The 22009-nt window shown below is 49.7% G+C and overlaps 1 protein-coding gene across 11 annotated transcripts in view; it reads right to left on the minus strand.

The window, feature by feature from the left end:
• The window catches only part of RBFOX1 (RNA binding fox-1 homolog 1), a 375459-nt gene that overhangs the window by 171385 nt on the left and 182065 nt on the right, over nucleotides 1-22009 (minus strand). For 8 of the 11 annotated variants that reach the window (XM_075528230.1, XM_075528227.1, XM_075528222.1 and 5 more), the window contains exon 2: nucleotides 5407-5646. In XM_075528230.1, the coding sequence (XP_075384345.1) occupies nucleotides 5407-5646 (240 nt within the window). Of the gene's footprint in view, nucleotides 1-5400; nucleotides 5647-8442; nucleotides 8455-14277; nucleotides 14311-22009 lie in introns of those variants that run through there. The other 3 variants (XM_075528226.1, XM_075528232.1, XM_075528231.1) reach the window with 3 other exon arrangements.

The raw sequence follows: 22009 nt of genomic DNA on the forward strand, positions 1-22009 counted from the left end.
ATGTGTGTATCAACCATGATGCCCTGTCACTTTCCCATGCTGGGGTGGCTTCTGTGTTGCAGTGAGTCTAATATTTGAAATGCCAGCAGGGACATATGATTAAATAGGACCTATGTCTAGACTATTAGCTACACTAGGAAGAAAGGCCTGGCCATTGAGTCAACGAGGCTTAGTTAGATCACAGAGGTGAACCCGCAGCTGAGGACTGGGACAAATGGGACCAGGCAGCAGTTTGTTCCTTTGCCCTTGGGGGGCTGATTTGTGAGCATCAGACGGAGGACGGATGCTCAAGGGCGATTTCTACATCTTCATGTGCATACTCTTCACTTTCTTCTGTTGCGCTTTTTAGCAAAGGCACGATGACCATCTCCAAACCATTGCAGCAGCCTGATTGCTGGAAGCCTGATACTGAACTGCCTTGTGTTTGCAAAATGCTCAAGCCTCCAGTTATCCAAAAAGTCCACAGCACTACCGTGTTCCCCAGAAAGTAAGACATCCCCCGAAAAGAAGACCTACTTACAGTTTTGCCTCTCGCTGAAATATAAGGCATCCCCCCAAAAATAAGACCTTCCCCAAAATAAAATAAGGCCCCCTGAAGCTACCGTAACTTTGGACTCTGGATTGTAGCGGCGGGCACCGCCGCACAACCCACTGTTGGCCACAGTGCAGTTGGAGCAGACAGGAAGTGCGAGGTCTCTTTTAATAAAACAATAAACAATAAATGTGTACCGTATTCTTCTTCATGGAAAAATAAGATATCCCCTGAAAATAAGACATTGCGCACATTTGGGAACAAAAATTAATATAAGATGCTGCCTTATTTTCGGGGAAACGGTAGGTATCCCACACCTTGTCTGTCAGTTTGTCCTACTGTAGTGGCTTGTCTGTTGCAGCGATGCTGGAAACTACGTGATTAGTCACCCACAGTGAGCAGGTTTCAGTGGAGCATCTAGACTAAAGGCAGACCATGAAGAAGGAATAGATAGGCTCTTCACTTCAGAGGAAATAGCCACTCAAACCCTGTGGCTAGCACTGAAACTCGACAGAGAAACGGATGCACAGACGTGGAGCATTGTCAGAGGTCGTGCCAGAAGATGACTCAGGTGGGAAGAGACTCAAAATATGAGTGAGGGGGAGCCGCCTTCTCAACGTAGAATCAGCCATAATGACCCCCCAGATGCATAAAGCCTCCGGAGTAAAGCCGTTGGCACCTTCATTTGCTGAAGGGTCAGAACTCGAATAGAGAAGTAGCAGCCGCAAACATCAATTACCAATTGGAATTTGGAATATACAAAGCATGAATCTAGGGACATTGGAAATCATTTACAAATGGGCTGGAGCACCTAAAGCTCAATATTCTAGGCATTAGGGGGATTGGCCATTTTGAATCAGAAAATCATATGATTTTCAAGGCCAGGAATGACATAATCAAAAGGAATACAGTTGCATTCATTGTCAAGATGGACTTTTTAAGATCTACCTTGAAGTACAATACTGTCTGTGATAGGATCATATCTATCCACCTTCAAGGGAATCCAATCAAGACAACTATTATTTAAATTTATGCACCCATCACTAAAGCTAGTGATGAAAGAAGTTCCAGTTGCACTGAAAGTATTAGCCCAAAATATGGTTCCAGGAATTGACAGAATATCAACTGAAATGTTTCAACAAGTTAATGAAGCACTGGAAGCATTTACTAATTTATGCCAAAAAAATAGGAAGATAACTACTTGGCCAACTGAGTGGAAGAGATCCATATTGATACCCATTCCAAAAACAAACAAACAAAAACAACCCAACAGAATGCTCAAATTATAGAACAATATTATTAAAATCACATGCAAGCAAAATTTTGCTGAAGATCATCTAACAATGGTTGCAGCTGTAGAGGTTCGGGTCATATTCAGAAGAGAACGTGGAACAAGAGATAATATTGCTGATGTCAGATGGATCTTGGCTGAAAGCAGAGAATATACCAGAAAGATGTGTGCTTGTGTTTCATTGGCCACGCAAAGGCATTTGATTGTGTGGATCAAAACAAATTATGGATCATCTTGAGAAGAATGGGAATTTCAGAACACTTCGTTGTGCTCATGTGAGACATGTACATGGACCAAGAGGTAGATGTAGAAACAGAACAAGGAAATGCTGCACGGTTTAAAATCAGGAAAGGTGTGCATCTTGGTTGCATCCTCTCATTGTACTTACTCAATCTATATGTGAACAAATCATCAGAGAAGTTGGATTTTATGAGGAAGGATATAGCAAAGTAACAGATAAAAATTCCAATTGAAAAGAAAGCAGAAAGTATTAACCACAAGAACAAATGTGAAGGGATCATCAGGGAGATCAAATGACTGTTGCATTTGTCACAACCCACTTTCCGATACATTCCGAATGACAAGAAGGCTATTCACACCCCTGGGTCATGGTCAGAGGGGATTCACCAGGGGTTTCCCCGCTCTTGAAAGGGTTGAAAAGCAAGGATGTTACTCTGAGGACTCGGCTGTGCTGGGCCCAAGCCATGCTATTTACAATCGCCTCATACGGATGTGAAAGTTGGAAACGGATAAGGAAATCGGAGTATCTGAATTATGGTGTTGGTGAAGAGTAGTGACAGTACCGTGGACTGACAAAGAACAAACACATCTGCCTTGGGAGCAGCACAGCCAGGATGCTCTCTAGAGGTAAAGATGCTGAGACTTTGTCTCACGTACTTTGGACATGTTATCAAGAGAGACCAGTCCCTGGAGAAGGACATCGTGCTTCGTTTAAATGAAAAAAAAAAAAAAGACCCTTGACAAGATGGATTGACAGTGGCAGCAAGGATGGGCTCAAATATGACAATTGTGAGGACGGCGTAGGACTGGGTGGTGTTTTGTTCGGTTGTACATAAGGTTGCTATGAGTCAGCACTGGCTTGAGGGCCTCTAGCAACAACAACAACAACCAAGTTTCTCCTATGCAGTCCATGCGTTCCGTGTGCTTGGCATGACTATCCACAGAGTTGTCTTTTAGTCAGGTCCCAATGGCACTCGTTTTCATTATCCCCTGACCCCATGTCGATTTCAGCTCATCGTGACCCTATCGGACAGAGGAGAACTTCTTGGGGTTCCTGAAATTGTGCATCTTCATGGGAACAGGCAGCCTCCGCATTCTCCCATAGGACAGGGCTGCTGGGCGTGGCATGCACACCTGGTGGTCGGTTGCCCAATGCCCAAGCCACAGCGTCTAAGCCACTAGAACTGTTTGATTCTCATTCTACTGGGACAGAAAGCCTCTTTTTGATTTGTTCATTTTAAATTCAAGGAAGGAGTCTTGGTGGCACGGTGGTTAAAACCTCTTGGCTTGCACCACAAGGCGGGTGGTTCAAATCAGGAGACCGATGAGGCAGCAGCTTCTGTGAGTGATTTGGAGCCTTAGAAACCCAGTGGGGCAGTTCTAGGTTGTCCCAAGGGGTCTCTATCAGTTTTGACAGGAAGGCCATGGGTTTGGATTTTGTGGCTGGATTTTAGCTGGTTTTTCCTTGCACACAGTCACACTGCCTCTTTTGTGAGCACAGCCTAGTCCAAGCGTCTCCATTAAGATACAGACTTGCTCACCCCCGAAATTCTCTCCTACGACGTCAAAACCTCCCCCGCTATAACAGCCGGGCTCTGACAAGGAAGAGGCTAGGATGCACAGGACAACCTTGATGGGTCTGAAATGCACTGGGCTAAGCGCTGGGCGAGGACAGGAGGGACAGCCAATGGATGCAAGGCTTCTTTTTGGGTGACAGACATGTCACCTGGTGGTGTAGTGGGTGACACCTTGGGATGCTAACTACGAGATCAGTAGTTTGAAACAAACCTCTTGCTCCATGGGAGAAAGAGGGTTTTCTACTCCCATAAAGAGTAACAGTCTCAGAGCTCCACAGAGGTAGTTCTGCCTTGTTCTATGGGATTGCTATGAGTCAGAATAGACCCCCTGGGTGTGAGTTTTACTTCACATATGTTCAAGTGCACCTCTTGGGAAATGGAAAAATCTTTGAATTATGTACCTAAAATGGGGGGATTCTACAATATATGAATAACATCTCAATTTTTAAAATTAATATTATCTGGGAATATATATATATCATATCCTTCCATAGTTCAATCATATCAAGCAGTACAGTATAATTGCTACCACCACCAGTTTCCAAACATCCTTTTCCTTCCTGCACCTGCCCACGCCATCCGACCCCCGAAACCCTTACTCTGCTTGCTGTCCCGATAGGTTAATAAATTAATAAATCCTGGGTTTCATTTACCAAAAAAACCCAAAAACCATATGACACAACTTCAAGAAGGTGACCCCCAATGACATAACATCGTTTAAAGAAACCCAAGGGGGCAAAGTTAAGCTGTTGATCCAAAGTTTGATGGCTTGCTGCCAGCTCCCGATGCAGCTCCGAGCAAGAAAGGCCAGGCAATCTGTCCCTTAAAGATCTCAACCCTTGAAAGCCTCTGTTCTGTTCTGTCACACTGGGGCACCCTGCATTGTAACAGCAGCACAGCAACAAGGCTATGAAACAAAAGGTGTGATAAACGGCACAGCACCTTGGAGGTGCCAGGGAGGCACAGGTCAAAGCCAGAGGAACGGAAGGCGAGAAACGCTTCCCTGATTAAAAACCCCCTCACCCAGACAGACGGCAGAGGGGCTCTGCCTCACACCGACCCTACAGGACAGATTCTAACTTCCACACTGGGTCGTCCAAGTTGTAATCGCCATGCAATCTGTCCTGGAAGGACTGCCAGGATGCTCCTTAGAAGCAAGTCTGGCAGGACTTTCTCTCTTGGACTTTGGGCATGTTATCCGGAGAGAGCAGTCCCCGGAGAAGAACATCGCGCTTGGAAACTTGAACGAGAGGAAGACCTTTCACAGGATGAATGGGCACAGCGGCTCCAACCATGGGCTCAAAGGTAACCGCCATGAGGAGGGCGGGCAGGACTCAGGAGTGTGAGCCTCTTGTCCATGCAGAGCGGCGCCCTGAGGGGAAACCAACGCCAAGACCGGACAACAACATTCTTCATAGAAACCGACAGCCACATCTTTCCCCTGTGCGACTGCTGGGGGATTCGAACCACGGAAGTTCTGGTGAGCCATCACATGCCTAACCATCTAGTCACCAAGGCTTTCTCCCTTTCAGTCCCTTTAATGAAAGGGTGCTGACTTCAAGAGCTAATCTGAAAGCAGGGAGACCTGGAGGAGGGGGCGCAGCAGGTATGTCAAGGCCTGAGTGTGGAGGGGTCCACATGAAAGCCGCTGGTGGGGGGGGGGGTGTCCTGCTGTCCTTCCCAGAACTTGGAGTCCCTGTCCCCAGTCTTGGGACGCACCTACCCTGTCACCCAGGGCAGGCGTGGGCACGGGCGCGTGCACTTACTGTGGCTGTGCCAGAGACGGCCTGCGCGCTGGTGTCGGCGCTCTGCTCCGAGTGCGTCTGGGCGGGAGGGTACAGGTTTAACGTGTGCTCGGGGACGGTGCTCTGGCCCGTGTACTCTGGGGCGGGGTGTGGGTGCGGGGCCGTGTACTCCGCGGGGATGCCGTTCTGGGGGGGCGCGAACTGGGCGGAAGCGTAAGGCTGGGCCATGGTGTCCGGGGCTGCGGCGGCGTCCTGGTTACCCTGCGAACCAAACAGAGGGTGAGACAGTGAGAAATCATCAGAAGGACCAAGCCCCGCAGGTCCCTGAAGCTGGCCTCTCAGGAGCCCCTACTGCTGGTGGGCACGGGCTTGCCCGCAATGTCTTCATCCTCCTCGGACCCCACACTGCCCATCATTGACCCGGTCTCCCAAGGCTCATGCGTAGATTCCTTACACATTGTCCTTGGAGAAAAAAAACAAACAGATTTGAGCCTTAAAGTGCCAGGAGGGATGGAATTGAACAGGTGCCCCCCCCCCCACACACACCTTTTTTAAGCATTAGGACTTATTTGACGACACTTTCTAAAGTCCTCAGATATAGGAGAGGGCTTCAAAAAATTCTTGGGGAAAATCCTGCCTCATATTTTTATTCCATGTTTCCCCAGGAGCTGTTGGGGGCCCCTTGTATCGTCTGGACCCTGAGCTTGTGCCCTTTCCAGGTGTGTTGTGCGGGTGGTTGTGGTCCGAGGGCTACCGAGTCGAGACTCCAGGCAGCCGAGCTGAACTGCCCCAGGGGTGTCTTCTAGGCTGTGATCTTTAAGGGAGCAGGTTGCTAGACCTTTCTCCTGTGGTGCAGCTGGTGGGCTGAACCTGCAGCCTTGTTAGCAGTGGAGTGCTTACCTGTGGTGCCACCAGGGCTCCTGGGGAGGGACACATCATGTAAGCATTTAAAACGAATCAAAGTTTCATGTATGTTGGGCATGCTCTCAGGGGGGACCAGTCCCTGCAGAAGGACATGGTGTTCAGTAAGGACATGGTGTTCAGGCAGCAAAAAGGGGAAGGCCCTCCAGGGGATGGATTGACACAGAGACTGCAGCCGTGGGCTCAAGCCTCTTCACAGTTCTGAGGCTGCTGCAGGACCAGGGCACTGACTGCTTCCTTCTATGGGACGTGGGGTCACCATGAGTCAGAACTGATTCTGCGGCACTGACCAACAACAGTGGGGTTTCCTGTAGCACATGTGCGTGTGAGTCACTGTAGGTGCGTGTGTGTGTAGTGTCATCAGAAGGCAGCCAATGGACATCGAGGGCCGAGAAAGGATGACCCTCTGGTCCACCTAGCACTGGCTGTGGGCTGAGCCTCATGAGTCAGTGGCTCCCCGCCCCTGCACCTGCTCTCTGTTACAAACACAGCGCATTATGTAACTGTCCCTCCCGCAGATCTGGGCAAAACATGCAGGGTGCTAATTACAGTCAAACACACACTCACATACAAAACCTGAATTCAAATGCTTCCCTCGGAGGCAGACTCTTTCTCTCAACACGCACCATCACCAGACACACGCACACAGTTTCCCACAGACACCCCAACACAGAGACATGCATATAGGTAAGCACACGCACAGAAACACACACAAATGCACATGTAACCACTTATACATTTGCACACATACATAAATAGCCACACACATAAGCACAGCACATGTATACTCTCCCACACAGACACAACCTTATGCACAAACACACACATCTAAATACCCATATGCATAGTGTCTCACACACACAGCCTAACACAGACACACACATGAACATATCCTCACACAGACACGCATATATAAGCATGCATCTGCATGTACACTCACATGGGCACACAGTCACACCCATTCTCTCTCTGTCACATACACCATCATCGGAAAAAGTGGCCCAGAGGTTTTCAGTGTCCATGGTTTCAATAGATGATGGGGAGTAAGTCAGAGAGAGACAGAGACTGAGAAAGGCGGGGAGACAGAGGAAATGGAGGGAGGAAGGGAGGGAGGCTGAGAGAGAGAGTATGCCTAACCAGTAAGCCCACCAAATAGCTGCCTATCTCTTATCGTCTGTGGTCAATTCCATAGGACTTTACACCATATTTCATATCATTAAGGCAAACACCCCCCTCTTAAAAAAGTCCAAATTGCGCTCTTCCCCTCAGTTGCTGGGCCAGTGCTGAACAAATCACTGGTTCCAGACACTTGAGGCAGCATGGATCATGCTGGTGTGTGGGGGGGGTGGGGGGGTGGGCAGGGAAGAGCCTTCCATGCAGAGCCACAGCCTGGTGCACGTCGGAAGGGAGCTTAATTAGAATGTTACAGCTGACCGATGTAGAACCGATGAAGAACACAGCTTTCCCCCAGATCCTGGATGCTTCCTTCCCCCAACTACCATGATCCGAATTCTACCTTGCAGGACTGGATAGGGCAGAGGTTGTACACTGGTGCAGATAGGAGCTGGAGGCACAGGGAATCCAGGGTGGACAATACCTTCAGGACCAGGGGTGTGAGGGGCGATACTGGGAGGGTGGAGGGTGAGTGGGTTGGAAAGGGGGAATGGATTACAAGGATCCACATGTGATTTCCTCCCTGGGAGATGGACGGCAGAGAAGGGGGGGAAGGGAGACTTTGGATAGGGCAAGATATGACAAAATAACAATCTATAAATTATCAAGGGCTCATGAGGGAGCGGGGAGCAGGGAGGGAGGGGAAAAAAAGAGGACCTGATGCAAAGAGCTTAAGTGGAGAGCAAATGCTTTGAAAATGATTAGGGCAAAGAATGTACAGATGTGCTTTATACAATTGATGTATGCATGTGTATGGATTGTGATAAGAGTTGTATGAGTCCCTAATAAAATGTTTTAAAAAAAAAAAGAATGTTACAGCTGACACCGGAGAGGACTGAGTTTGGGCTACGTGTAAACCATTCACAAGAGAAGACATTCCCACCAGGCCCTCTGTTCCCCAGACTAATTTCTCATCATACTGTGTCATCCATACAACCTTACATACAAGCCCAAATATACAACCTTTATTTCTTCCTCACAATCTTCTTTTCAGCATTGCCCACCCCCACCACAGCACGTGTCTGCGCACGCACACACACACACACAGCAGTACAGCATTTGGGTTCTAGGAATACTATCCTGCGGGACGAATAGATGACCATGCACAGAGAACCCTGTCCATTCTTAGCTGCTTGGGACATGTTATCAGGGGAGACCAGTCTCTGGAGAAGAACATCATGTTTATCAAATAGAGGGATAACAAAAAAAAAAAAGGTAAGACCCTCAACACAGTGACTGCAATAATCGCTTCCAACAGGAACAGTGGCGAGGATGGCGTGGGACCGGTAGTGTTTTTTCTGTTGTGCAGAGTCACTCTGAGTCGGCAACAACTCGTGGACACCTGACGACAAGAACAGAAGGAACGATGCCTCTTGTGGAGGCCTTCCTGATTTTCCTTGCCCCTTTACTTTGCCAAGCATGATGCCCTTCTCCGGGGTCTGGTCTCTCAGGACAATGCGTGAGGCGAAGTCTTGCCATCCTTGCCTCTAAGGAGCACTCTGCCTATACTTGCTCTAATCAGATTGCTTCGTCTCTTTGGCAGTCATGGTGCTCAGAGTCTCCATCAGCACCACCATTCAAACACACATGGCTCCGCATGGAAAGTTTGAAGGTTCTCTACGACCCAGGAGTGTCTGGTCAGAAAGACCTGGTAACCAGTGGCTGAAAGACCACAGCCATGAAAACCCTATGGGACACAAGTCTACTCTGACACACACACGGGGTCACCATGAGTCTGACTGGTTGCCCAAATGTCTTTCTTTTCTTCCCCACTTCCCATCCTTTGTTCTCCCCACTCCAGTCAGGTAGACCCAGGCCCGGGATGCTGGTCAATGTTGTAGAACCCACAGGACAGGACCCAGCAAAGCTGACCAGCCCCAAAGGTCCACAGGGTGGGGTCAAGTCGCCCTGCGTTTGCAGACATTGCACGTCTAATCCCACTACACGTCCTAGTCAAACACTCTGTCACCCAGAGCTGGGAGGTAACTTTCCAAGGTCACAGCCACAGCGAGGTCAGAGCAGCCAAGGGATGAGCCCAAGCTCGCATGGATGCCCTGTCGCGCCTCTGACAAGAGAGTCTGGGGTGCAGTAGAGAACCAATTGATTGCACAATCGTCCTCTGGTTCCTTGAAGCTTCCTCGCCAACCACCGTCATGACACCAGTGCTGCTTCTCACTCTGGACTAGACAGGAACAGATGCACAGGTATAGATAAGAGATAAAGCTCACGACACATGGAATGAATCCAGGATCAGGAATGGGAATAGCATTACCAGAAGGGTAGGGGGACTGGGGGGTGGGGATGAGGGGAGGAAAGGGAAACCGATCACAATGATTGGCAGATAACCACCACCACCACCAGAGGGAAGAATAACAGAAACCATGGGGGAAGGGAGACAGTGAGTGGTTGGTGTGAGATATGAAAATAATATTAATTTATAATCTATCAAGGGCCACAAGGTGAGGGGAAAGGGAAAAAAGAGGAGCTGATACCAAGGGATCAATAGAAAGTAAATGTCTAGAAAAGAACGATGTCAATATATATACAAATGTGACTGATACGATTGATGCATGGATTGTAATAAGAGTTGTAAGAGCACCCAATAAAGTGATCTTTTAATTTAAAAAGAAAGCGAGAGAGACAGTCTTGGGGAGATTGGTCTCTCTGTGTCTCTACCCAAACTCTTCTACATACCAAGAGCCCCGCCAGGCACTCCATCCGACTGCAAGGCCGTTGCATGGTACAGTTTGCCCATGGCCCCTCCCCAAAAGCATGACAGTTGAGCCGGCCCCAGCTACCCAGTGGCACCTCGATAAAAGCCACCACCACCAACCAACAAACAAACAAACAAACAAACAAAAACAGGTTAAAGTGCTTCTGTAAATATTACAGCCAAAGAAAGGCTCACAGAACGGTCAGAATGGACTCGCCCGCGGGTTTTTTGAGTTTGGGGTGAGGTGACACTGTGGGGAAGCCTGGCGCCGGGGTGTTCGATGCGGAGGTGCCTGTAGTTCCTTTAGCCACTGTCCGGTGGGACCACCCCGGGGAAGGGGGGAGGCCACAACTGAGCTGGCTTCTGAGCGGACGTGCTGAGTCCACCCTGGAAAAGGTGAGGGCAGCCTATTTAGGCTGATTCTAGAGCTCAGGCAGAGCACCACATCTACAGAGGTGAGCTGGCTCCTAGAAATATGGCTCTGGGCGCTGGGTAGATGTGGCCGTGGCCGAGTGGACCTGTAGGGAGCACCCGGGAGCAGGGGGCTCTGGCTTTCTGTCCCAGAGAGCTGGACTCCTTTGGCGGTTGCTGGTGGCTCTCCCCCACAGTGACTTATTAACACTGACAGCTGTTCCAGAGGGACCCTAATTAATATGCCCAACATTTGAACTTTGGGCTAATTACAGCTAATATTTAATTAAGAACATTATACTTCCTGTGCAGTTTTTTGGTGTTTTTTTTTTAATTTCACCTTCAAATGGCTTTAAAACTTGCCTCTGTCTCTTCTCTAGTAAGGTGTCTGGACTCCAGGCTCGGCTGAGAGAGGCGTCATGGAGGAGAAGCATGCTGACATGCTCACTCTGTCATTGGCTGCCCTCAAGCTGGCTGCTGGTTCACGGTGGCCTCACGCTCAAGACAGCAAAACGCTGCCCAAGCCCACAGCATCCTGACCATGCATGGAAGATGGAACCACAATGGTCCAATGCTCACACTCCGCTTTTACTCCAGAGCAACTCTCTCCTGCCTTCCGCCGACCAAGTTAGGGACACAGAGCACCAGGTCTTTCTTCCTCATCTCTCCTAGTCTGGAAGCTCTGCTGAAGTCTGATCAAGTATCATGCTCAACCACTGCCAGGGAGTCAACAGCAAGCCTGGAGGCTAGAGGACGACGCCTGTAGGTCTGTTTTGTGAGTCAGTCAGTCTTTGCAGGAGTCTCAGCTTTCTCCCGAGGAGTCCACTGTGGACTAGCCCACTGCACCCACTAGCACCCACCCACCGAGCCAGCACTGACCCTTGACCCTCGACTGGGGGCTGTGTGTGAGAGGCCCTGGCCAGCTGTCCCGCTGGGTAGGTGTGAGTTCTCCCTGTGCGCTGGCATCCAGGGCACTGCTCAAAGAAAACAAATCCCAGGGCAAGACAAATCCTGAGTATCTGAACAGGGCCCCGGCAAAAGACACAGTTCACGGACGTGAGCGTGGCGAGGAACGTTTCTGGGAGGACGCTGGCTAGACATTGTCTCACTGAGAGGCCACCTTCGTTCCTCCTGCTTCACGCCAGCCCCTCACCTTCCTGACATCTGTGGGGCGAGGGCAGAGATTCTGATGCTGGCAGACTTTTTCGAGTCTGAGTGCATGTGGGTATGGGTCATTGAAAGGGAGGGTGGTCTATGCTTTCCAACACTCCCACCCCCCACCACCCCAAAGCCTTTCCGTAGTTGTTAGGCATTATCAAGTTGGTTGTGACTCACATAACAGAAAGGGACATTGCCTGACTCTGCTCATCCTCACAACCGATCTTCAGTTTGGGCCCATGGTTGCAGCCAGTGTGTCCATTCTTCTCCTCCAGGGTCTTCCTCTCTCTCACTGACCCTCCATTTTACCAAGCATGATGTCCTTCTTCAGGGACTGCTCGCTCCTGACAATGTGTCCAAAATATGAGATGAAGTCTCATCATAGCTGCCTCTAAGGGGCATGCTGGCTGTAGGTCTTCCAAGAATGCCCTTGCTTTAGAAGAAAGCCCTTGAGCAACAGTGGAATAGACATTGGCCAGACCAGCATCACATTCTCAGTACCTGGACCTTTCTTGGGTGGCTGCTAAGGACACCGAGTGGGAGGGAAAGGAGGCCCCACGTGTTAACACCCACTGTTGCTATGGTCAGGGGTCCAGGTGGCATAGGGGTTATGACTTGGCCTGCTAAATGCAAGGTCAGCAGCTGAAAACCACCAGCGCTCCTTGGGAGAAGGATGGGGCTTTCTACTCCTGCAAACGAGTTACCATCTCCAAAACCAACAGGGGCAGTTCTAGCCTGTCCTATAGGGTCGCTATGAGTTGGCATTGACCAGTTTGGCTGCTATTATCAGAAGTCCTCGTGGCGTAACAGGCTGTACACGGACCTGCCAACCAGAACATCAGCAGTTGGAGCTCGCTAGCCACTCAGAGGGAGGATGAGGTGGCTGTTTGCTCCTGGAATGAATGCCAGTCTCAGAAACCCACAGGGGCAGTTCTACCCTGTGTTACAGCCACTGAGTGGGAATCGGCCGGATGGCAGAGAGTGAGTTGCCGCCATATGCCTAATTGCTCATGGGGTTCATGCGGGGATGGGGAGCATCCTGTCCCTCTAGGGGACCACTATGGCTGCTGACAAACTGGGTGGAAGCGTGAAATCAAAGTCATCGATTGAAAGACACGTAGAAGAAGAAGAAAAACACCTCCCTGGAACCACATGCCCACCCTGATCCAAGGAGAGAGAATCAATAGGAGCAAGAAGTGGACACCCCTTTGCTCCACCCCGTACGACCCGGGACCCCCCAATGGGCAGCCACTGAGAACAAAGGGCTTATTAAAACACAGCCAAGTCTGATTCCGAAGGGGAACACACAAAAATGCCATTTCAATTTGAATATTTTACTGAAGCATGAAATAGCCAGGGTCTGATTGCGATGTTAAGACAAACACCCTAATCTGTCTATTAGCAGAGCATGCAGAGGCCGCAGATAGAAACAAGAGGGAGCCCCTCCTGGGATTTCCAAGGTGATCTCCTTGGCCCCAGAAAACACATGCATCCCGCAGATCCTCCTGGAGGAGGCCCCGGGAGAAGGCATCTGAGACAGAAGGAGGGGGGACTGTTTGAAGCCTGCACCCCTCTAGTCCACAACGATCTTCCCAGAAAGAGCTTTCAGCAGTTAGAGATTGCCCAAGACAAGGCAGGACAGACCCCAGGCCAACTTGGCAAAATAGTTTGGTTCCTCTTCACAAGGCAGAGCATATGCCTCTCCGTTAAATTGGCTGACCTCTCAGTGAGGGGAACATGCCAGCCAGCCTGGCTGCTCAGGTGGGCTTTGAAAGAGTCACGGATTTGCCTGCAAGTCTATCTGCCTGGGTGCATGTGTGTGTGTATGTTTGTGTGTGTGTGTGTGTGTGTGTGTGTGCACCCGCGCGTGCGCGCTTCTATGTGCCTGCCCCACTTCTGGACCAAACATAGCCCCTCTAATGAAGAAACCCCCCAGACACTGCCCGACCCCAGTTGGCCAGGCATTCTCGTCACCAGACCCCCAACGCTCCCCAGACTCGCTCCCCAGAAGTCCTTCTCAGGGGTCAGCCACCTGCCTTTTCCAGCACGCTGACCGTCTGGGGTACTTCAGTTTCCTTGTCTACACTGTTCATCTCTGGCGAACACAGCACAAGAGGGAGAAAAGGGAGAGATGAGAGAAAGAGAGAGAGAGAGAGAGAGCGCTAAACTGCATTCTGCCCCAGGGGCTTTCAAACAAAGAGGGAAAATACAAAATCAGACCATTGACCTGCTGGTGCTCAGACCCACTCAGTACCACCCATCAAGCCAGCCGATGACACTAGTCACTCTCTCGGCTGCCAAACTCTCCTTTCCACCCCCACCTTCTCCGGAATGAGGCTCGGCAGAAGCCTTCACTGCGATGGGGTAGAAGGGAAGCCTCCAGCTTCATTCAAACCACGCTTTCGAGTGCAAAATACAATGGGGGAATTAAAATGTATACACACGTGCCTGCACGCGGGTGCGCGTGCGCACACACACACACGCACACACACACACACACACACACACACAAATACCTGCTGCACCATTGTACTTGCGTTCTCCTCCATAAACTTAGCAGCTGCTTGAGTCCCACGCCACAGAGCATCTGCGGCAGAGGGAGCTCAATCAGGAGCCAGCGTGTGCACGCTTGCAACTTGGGGATGAGCTGGGTGTTGGAAGCCAGGGAGCGGAGGCCAGCTTGCTGACCTCCCCCTCAACATCTGACTGCTCCCCAAACCGGCTGATGGGATGCTTTCAGCCAGCCAGGCCTGGCCCATCCATCACAGCTCGCCCCTCCTCTGACTCCTGCGCCTGGCTTGTGAGTGCACCACTGAACCGATGATTACAAAGACGAGGGAGAGAGGAAGGGAACACGCGCTCATAAACACACACACACACACACACACACACACAGCTCAACCCCATTAATAGCTATTTAAAAAACATTAGAAATGTTCCACGCACTGCCTGGAGCTGGCTTTATTATTTATTATTATCATTATTATTACTAAACTAAATATATGGTATGCAGAGTGATAAAACCCACAGGGAGGTTGTTGCTACAAAGTAGTTTAGATAGATACATTTTTAAGAGGCAAGACGGTGGTGTGGGATAGGACAGCACTGGCAGGATGGGAATGGATGAGCAGGAGCTCAGGAGATGGCTGAGGTGGAGTCTGAGATAGTCCGCTTCCCCTGAGCATCCAGCGCAGAGACGGGGATGTGCCGCATGCCTCTGCGGTGCTGGAGGTCAAGGCGAAGATGTTTACACCAAGCATAGCAGGCGTGACTCGGATGGAAATCCCCCTTCTGCGTGCATAGGGCAGCCATGCGGGTCTGTGACCCATGGTTACAGAGTGTGGGGCTCTGGTCTTTGCATCTGGTTTGTGGGTATGTTACTGACTTCATGGTGCCCCCCCATCCCTCCCCGCCTGTCCCACCCCTTCCCTGTCAATAGCTGCGGGGCTCCAGGTTCCTGTACCGGTGACGAGAATGTGTTTGGAGAGAGGACTCAGGTTTGTGATGTTTACAGAACCCATGTTCCTGCAGGGCAGACAAGCCCAAACCTAGTCACTTCTGATCATTTCTGAGTTATGAGAACTCTGCCTCCTGCTAGATGCGGGCTCTTCCTGTGGTCCTGTAAAGACTCGGTGCTTCCTTGATTACTACGAGCATGCACATGCACGTGCACACACGAGCAGCCCCAGATTCTAGGAACTTCCAGGGCCACTGACAAGAAAGAGATCCACAGGATAGTGGTCTGGCCTTTGGGTACCCCAAACTCTGTGAAGAAAAGACACAACTCTGCCCTTTGAAGGCAGTTCCTTGTGCTTACAGGAGCACAAGGTCATCACAGGGCCAGTGATGAGGAGCTTGGGGTCCCTGGGGGATTAAGTCCAATTACAATCACATAGGGTTCTGTGCATAACCCAACTCTAACCGACCTCACGGCCCTGGAGTCCACACGGACTCTTGGCCATGCCACAGGACAGAGGGGATCTGCCCCAGAGGGCTTCCCAGGCTGTTAGGTTGATGGAAGCAGACTGCAGCATCTGCAGGCAGTAGGTTCAAACCCGTGGAGGAGCTGGAGGGTTGGAAACACCAACATTTTAGTGAGCAGCCGAGTGCTTAACCACTGAGCAAGCAGGGCTCTTGTAGCTCATGTTGTGTTGTTGTCGGGGCCTCCCAGTCAGTTGTGAGTGTAGCTGCTCTATGCACAACAGAACACAGCGCAGCCTCACAATTGTTCCCTTGCCCAGACCCACCGTGTCCACCCACCTCTAGGTCATTGTATCTACCTTATCAACAGAGTCATTCATTCACAGGCAAGAAATAGGCACAGAGAGTCCCAAATTCCTCTTTGGCTCAAGGACCCTTAGAGCCAAGGTTGGAACCAGAACCCACAGGTGACCCTCACACTCAAGTTTCTTGAATGGCTGCCTCTCCCTAGTACATCATCTATTCTTATCTCCCAATGGGCAAAACCCGGTACAACACTCCCCCTCCCCCGAGACACACACACACACACACACACACACACAACTGCATCCAAGGCAGTGGTGGCACAGTAGGAGATTGCTCCTATCCCAATTAAGAGACACGGCTCAAGTCCCAACCGATGCACATCCACTATCAACCTGTCAGGGGAGGCGTGCACATTGCTGCGATGTGAAAGATCCTTCAGAATAGCTTCCAGACTAAGGCAGACTAGGAAGAAAGGCCTGGCGACCAACTCTTGAAGAAGCAAAAGGAGCCCAGCTGCCTGTGTTGGATCAGGCAGCATTTGATTTGTTCCCTTGTGGGTGGGACCGTCTTGATTCAGGTTAACTCCGGGACTCCTAATGAGAACCCCAAACCCCTGCCTCCTTGCTAGCCACAGCATCTTCCTGGAAGATGGCAAAGTCTGACTGCTTCCCAGATGATGGAAACTGAGTGAAATGCCTACACAATTTCAGTGTTTTCTCTGGTCACGTCTGTCCCTCCCAGCGGACAGCTGCTTATCAAGGAGGCACCTTGCTATTAGAGTGGGGATCCGGCTGCCCTGGAGGGAATGAACAGGGCTTCTGAGGTGATTAGACTTGTAATTAAATGGTGTAACAGAGGCGAGAGTGAGGGCAGATGAGGCTGCTCCCAAGAATTCACCTCTCCTGCTGGTCTGTGAGCGGTACTAGCTCAGGTAGCCCCTGGGTAGTTTTGTTGTTGTTGTTTAATCCCCAGCCTCCCTGGGATTTGAGAGACAATCTGGTTAAACAGTATGTGCACCATCTTCCATTTGCATTTCCAATCACACCCCCAGGAGGATTCCTGGCGCAGCTGCCTTGGCAGGTAATCTCCTAAAGCAAGGTGTGTTCTCGGCCCCTTTCCGAGAGCCCAAAGCCAGAAGGGTCAGAGCGCTGCCCACCTGACATGGTGGCTACTAGCTGCCTTTAAGGTGGCCCTGATGCATAAGGCCCAGGCACCAAGGGACGGAGTGCGGCACCATCCCCGTGATCGGCGGGGATCCGTCTCCCACGGCATTTTCGTTACAGGGTTTTCAGAAGGAGCTCCCAGACCTTTTTCTACCCCGCCTGTCTTCCTCTGGAAGCTCCATGGAAACCCATCCAGCATCGTGGCAACATGCAAGTCTCCATTGACAGATGGTGCTGGCTAGACAGGAGGCGGATGGGCTAGGAGCAAACCTGGGACCTGTCTGCTACTGTTGGTAGGTGCTATCAAATGGATTCTGACTCTGAGTGACCCTGTGCACCGCAGAATGCAGCGATGCCAGCTCCCACACTAGCCTCACTGTGGTTGCAATGGTTGAGTCCATTGTCCAGCCACTGGGTCAATCCATCACATCTTGAGAGCCTTCCTTGTTTGTCACTGCCCCTCTACTTTATCAAGCATGGTATCCTTCTCCAGGGGCTGCTCCCTCTTGATGGAATGTGTCTAGTAGGTGAGACAAAATCTTTCCATCCTCCCTCTAACAAGCATTCGGGCGTTGTGCTTCTTCTGAAATAGGTCCATACTATATTCCGGCTCCACGCTCCTACCTACAGCGGTCCGAACTATAAGCGATACGCTTCCCTAACATCATACTTGAAAAAGCACGGCTTCTTCTCCAGGCTTCCGCACTCATGATCCCACGTTCGCATGTATATGAGGTGACCTGAAAAATAGCATGGCTGCATCATGTGTCATGAGCGCCTTATAATGCAAAACATCATTTGATGTCTTGATGCTGTTTCCATGGGCGTTGGTTGCGGCTCCACGTGAAATAAAACCTTGGCATCGGCAATCCGCTCCCAGCCTGCTATGATGTTGCCTGTTGCTCCAGTCGGGAAGCAATGAGCACTTGTGTTTTCTTTATGCCGGGCTGTGATCCACACTGAAGGCTGTGCCCGTGGATCTTCATCAGTAAATGCTTCCGATCTACCCTGGTTTCAGCAAACGAAGTGTGGCATCTGCATAGAATAGGCTGTTAGATGCTGTCAAGTGTGTCTGGCTCCCAGCGACTCTACTGCAACAGAAAGAAGTGCTGCCCGGTCCTGCACCATCCGCACAACTGCTATGTCTGAGTCTCCCCTGGGGCCACTGTGTCCAGCCATCTTGTCAAGGGTCTCCCTCTTTGCTGCTGTCCCTCTATTTGACCAGGCATGATGTCCATCTCATGAACCCACCTCCCTGTCTTGAGGCCAGCGTCTTCCTCACCGAGTCCAGCTCCTTTAGCAAGACTCACTCATGCGCAGAGCAAATCATCTCGATGTGTTGACAGGAGACAACCCTGACACGCCTTTCCTGACTTCCAACCACGCAGTCCTCCGTGTTCTGTCGGAATGACTGCGTCTCAGTCCACAGAACGTGACAATTCCACCACTGAGGCACCGTGACCCTCTCCCTTAGTGTTATCCAGCTCAGAGGTGGAGAACCGTCCGCCTCATGAGCCATAAGCTGTTTCCCTTCACAGATAATGGAAGTGTCCTTCAACATGGGCAAGAAGGATGAGTGGGGTGGGGGTGGGTGAAAGAAAGTCTGAAATAATAACAACAGCAAAACTCCATAAAAGCAACATTAAATGGGAAATAGAGTTTGGGGCAGGAAAAATATAGTCAGAGAGACTCAAGGATGTGAGTCCTTACCACTGCCCATATATCACCTGGGGAATTATTTTTTAAATCTTGGATGTCATCAGAGCTGGACACTAGATCTATAGGCTCAGAGTCGAGAGGGCAGGTTCCAGGGGTGTGTGCACATTCTGCAAAGGAGGCCAGGTCATTCTAATGCACAATCCTGGGAGGGAAAAATCCAAACAGTTCAAGGTCAGTGTTTTTCAAATGAGAAGCGATGAGTCCTTGGCTTGTAAAAGCGAGTTTGAGTGGCATGATAACAGCATTGTCACAGGGGGGAAAGCGAGCTGAGAATGGATGCTCCCCAGGAAGGACGGGACCAGGAACACTGCAGTGAACACAGAGAAATCGCTGGCTCAAGGGGTGTTGTGCTTTGTATAGTCTCAACGACAAGTGAATGAAGCTATTCTTTAAACACTGAAATAAACTAGAGCTGTAAGGACAAGGACAGGAGAGGAAGCACTAGCACATGAAACTTTTATGCAGATGACTTGGAACAACCATGCAAACTCTCAAGTACATTGTGGTGATTCTTTTTTTATTTCCTCAAAAATCCACGTGAGGTCATTTCTAGTGCGCATGCGCATCTCATCTGTGCCCTGTGCCACGGCTGTGGGACGGGAACTGGGTATTGAGACATCAAGAGCAGAATGGTGGATGCTGATGGAGATGGCCCTACTGGTGTCAGTGATGATGGCACTACTGGGGGTGAGGATGATGAAAATGACCCTAATGACGGCGATGGTAGTAATGATGGATGAGGAAACACTATTTGAACACATACTGTGTACTAGTCATTGTTCAAAGCACCGATGACACAACACATAACCAAAGGTCCTTGCCTACCTTATGCCATCTAACAAGGATCCAAGGGGCTATCTTTCATGGGAGTTGGGCTCACTTGTTCAAACACATACAATTGACATGTATTGCTACGGCTCTTTACTGAAGTATTATATATAAAAGGAATTCTACCTCCAATGTACTTCAATTATTCTAATGTTTGATCAGTATGATTCTTTCATTCATTTATTACCTTCAAAATCATTTTATTGGAAGTTAATACAGTTATCGTATCATTTCATAGTTCAAGGACATCAACAGTTTCGGACAATTGGTGCTACAATCAGTTTTAAAGCACTTTCTTCTTCTTGAACTCCTTGACATCAGCTCCCTTTTACCCCTCACGGTATCCCCCAGAAACCCTCATTTTATTTGCTGTTCCTATAGGCTCATCAACCCTGGGTTTCATATACTGAAAAACAAAACAAAACGAAAACGTATAATAAAAATTCAAGAGGGTGACCTCTCAATGACCTAATAACACATCTGAGAAAAACCCCAATTTGAACAAACAAACAAACAAAAAATACAAGAAAATGTTGAAAACCAGATCAGACCCAATGTGCATCAGAGGGAGGAATTAACTGACTAGCTTTTAACTGTTCAAGTCAGGTTTAACATTCTGATCTTTTATCGTCATCTCGCCAATGCAGTCTATTTGGTAACCACGTTCCTCCCACACTTCTATTACGGATAGAGGGCAATCCCTGCAGATTTATTTCCTATGTTGATCCCACAAACGTATCCAGGACTCCCACAGTCATCCATAGCCCCTCTGCAAACCAGATCCTCACAACTTAGGCCCTGATACTATTCCCTCCTCCTTTGACTTCACATTATATGATTTACCATTCTTTGGTCACTGATGTGGATCTGCTTCTTCCACGTAGACTAGTTGACAACAAGATGCATATTTTGAAATACTTGGGTTGAATTCAAATCTGTGTCCCCATGAGGAAACACACACACCTTAGCTTCCCCAGCTGACCTGAGCCACACCGGAGCATCACGTGCACCACACCCTCCCGCAGCAAACGAAAAACAAGAATGCGAACCCATGCCACTGATCCAAGCAATAGTGACGTGTTTCCCTTTCCTTCCCTGGTCACAACAGAGGAGCCCAGAAAGGGACCGGAACCCGTCTGGCCACAGCTGATGACAAACCAGCCCAAGAAACACAGACCAACCAAGGAAGGAGGTGGCAGGCTCGCTCTGAACAGCGATGCCTCCTGTTTGCAAACCGGCTCAGCCTGCTTTCCACTTTAGAGTCACTGAAGGCAGCACTGAGATGGTTTCTCTAAACTCCTGAAGATGTAGCGTCAATCAGATATTGAGGGCACTCTGTACACGTTCATTGCCTTGACACGGCTGCTTCAGAGGTGGTAGTTCAAGAGGGATATGCTCCAGTCTCCGAAAATATTTGCCGTTTCTCAAGCAAGGGAGGTCCCCAACTGGCAGCACCAGGCAATTAAGAAGATGGGTTTTCCCCTCATCATTCTCAACAATGTACCAGAATCTCAAAGGACCTTGGCCTGTCCTTTAAAATCCCCATCAAAATCTGACACAATAAATACATTTCGATGCCTTTTGCCAACGATAATGTAAACTCTTACACTCAAGTGTAAAGGGCCTAGATTGGAAATGCCGGGACCATCGGAGACTCGTGGCTGGAGCATCAGCAACTCGGGTTGACAAGCATACACAAAACAAAGCCTTCAGAACGTTCCACTAAACTAGAAAAGAATCCCAAGACTCATCCCTTCATCCGAACTAGTGTCCACACTCTCCGACTCGCCCAACACTTCAAGACATTGAGGACAAGGTCAAAACATCAAACACTGCTCTGCAGTGTGGATACAGAAATGTCCCCGCTGGAATATCCCAACACCGTTAAGGAAAGACTTCTTACTGCAAAATGATGCAGCACAGGAAGTCCACCCCGACGGAATGCACCCAAGAGATGTGAACGCAGGATGGCAACAGAGCGGCGGGCACCGGTGTCCACCGTAGCAGGATGCACGAAAGGCAGAAGCAGCCGCAGAGCCCATGGACGGATGGATGGAGAAACAAAAAGTAGCAGGCAGAAAAGGGGGAATATGAAACGGTCATAAAGAAAAACAAAGGTTGTAACCCATGCTACTAGAAGGAAGGATCTTAGAAAGCACTGCACTGAATGATAGAGGTTAAGTGCAAAGGGGCAGAGATGGTGTGATCTCACGGGTATGACATAACACAATAGGTGAGTGTATAGAGTGCAAAGTTTTATCAATCAGCGGTTGTGAGGGGTGGGAAGGAATGGAGGGGGAAAGCGGGACAA

This window comes from Tenrec ecaudatus, chromosome 12, assembly GCF_050624435.1.
Source record: "Tenrec ecaudatus isolate mTenEca1 chromosome 12, mTenEca1.hap1, whole genome shotgun sequence".
NCBI lineage: Eukaryota > Metazoa > Chordata > Mammalia > Afrosoricida > Tenrecidae > Tenrec > Tenrec ecaudatus.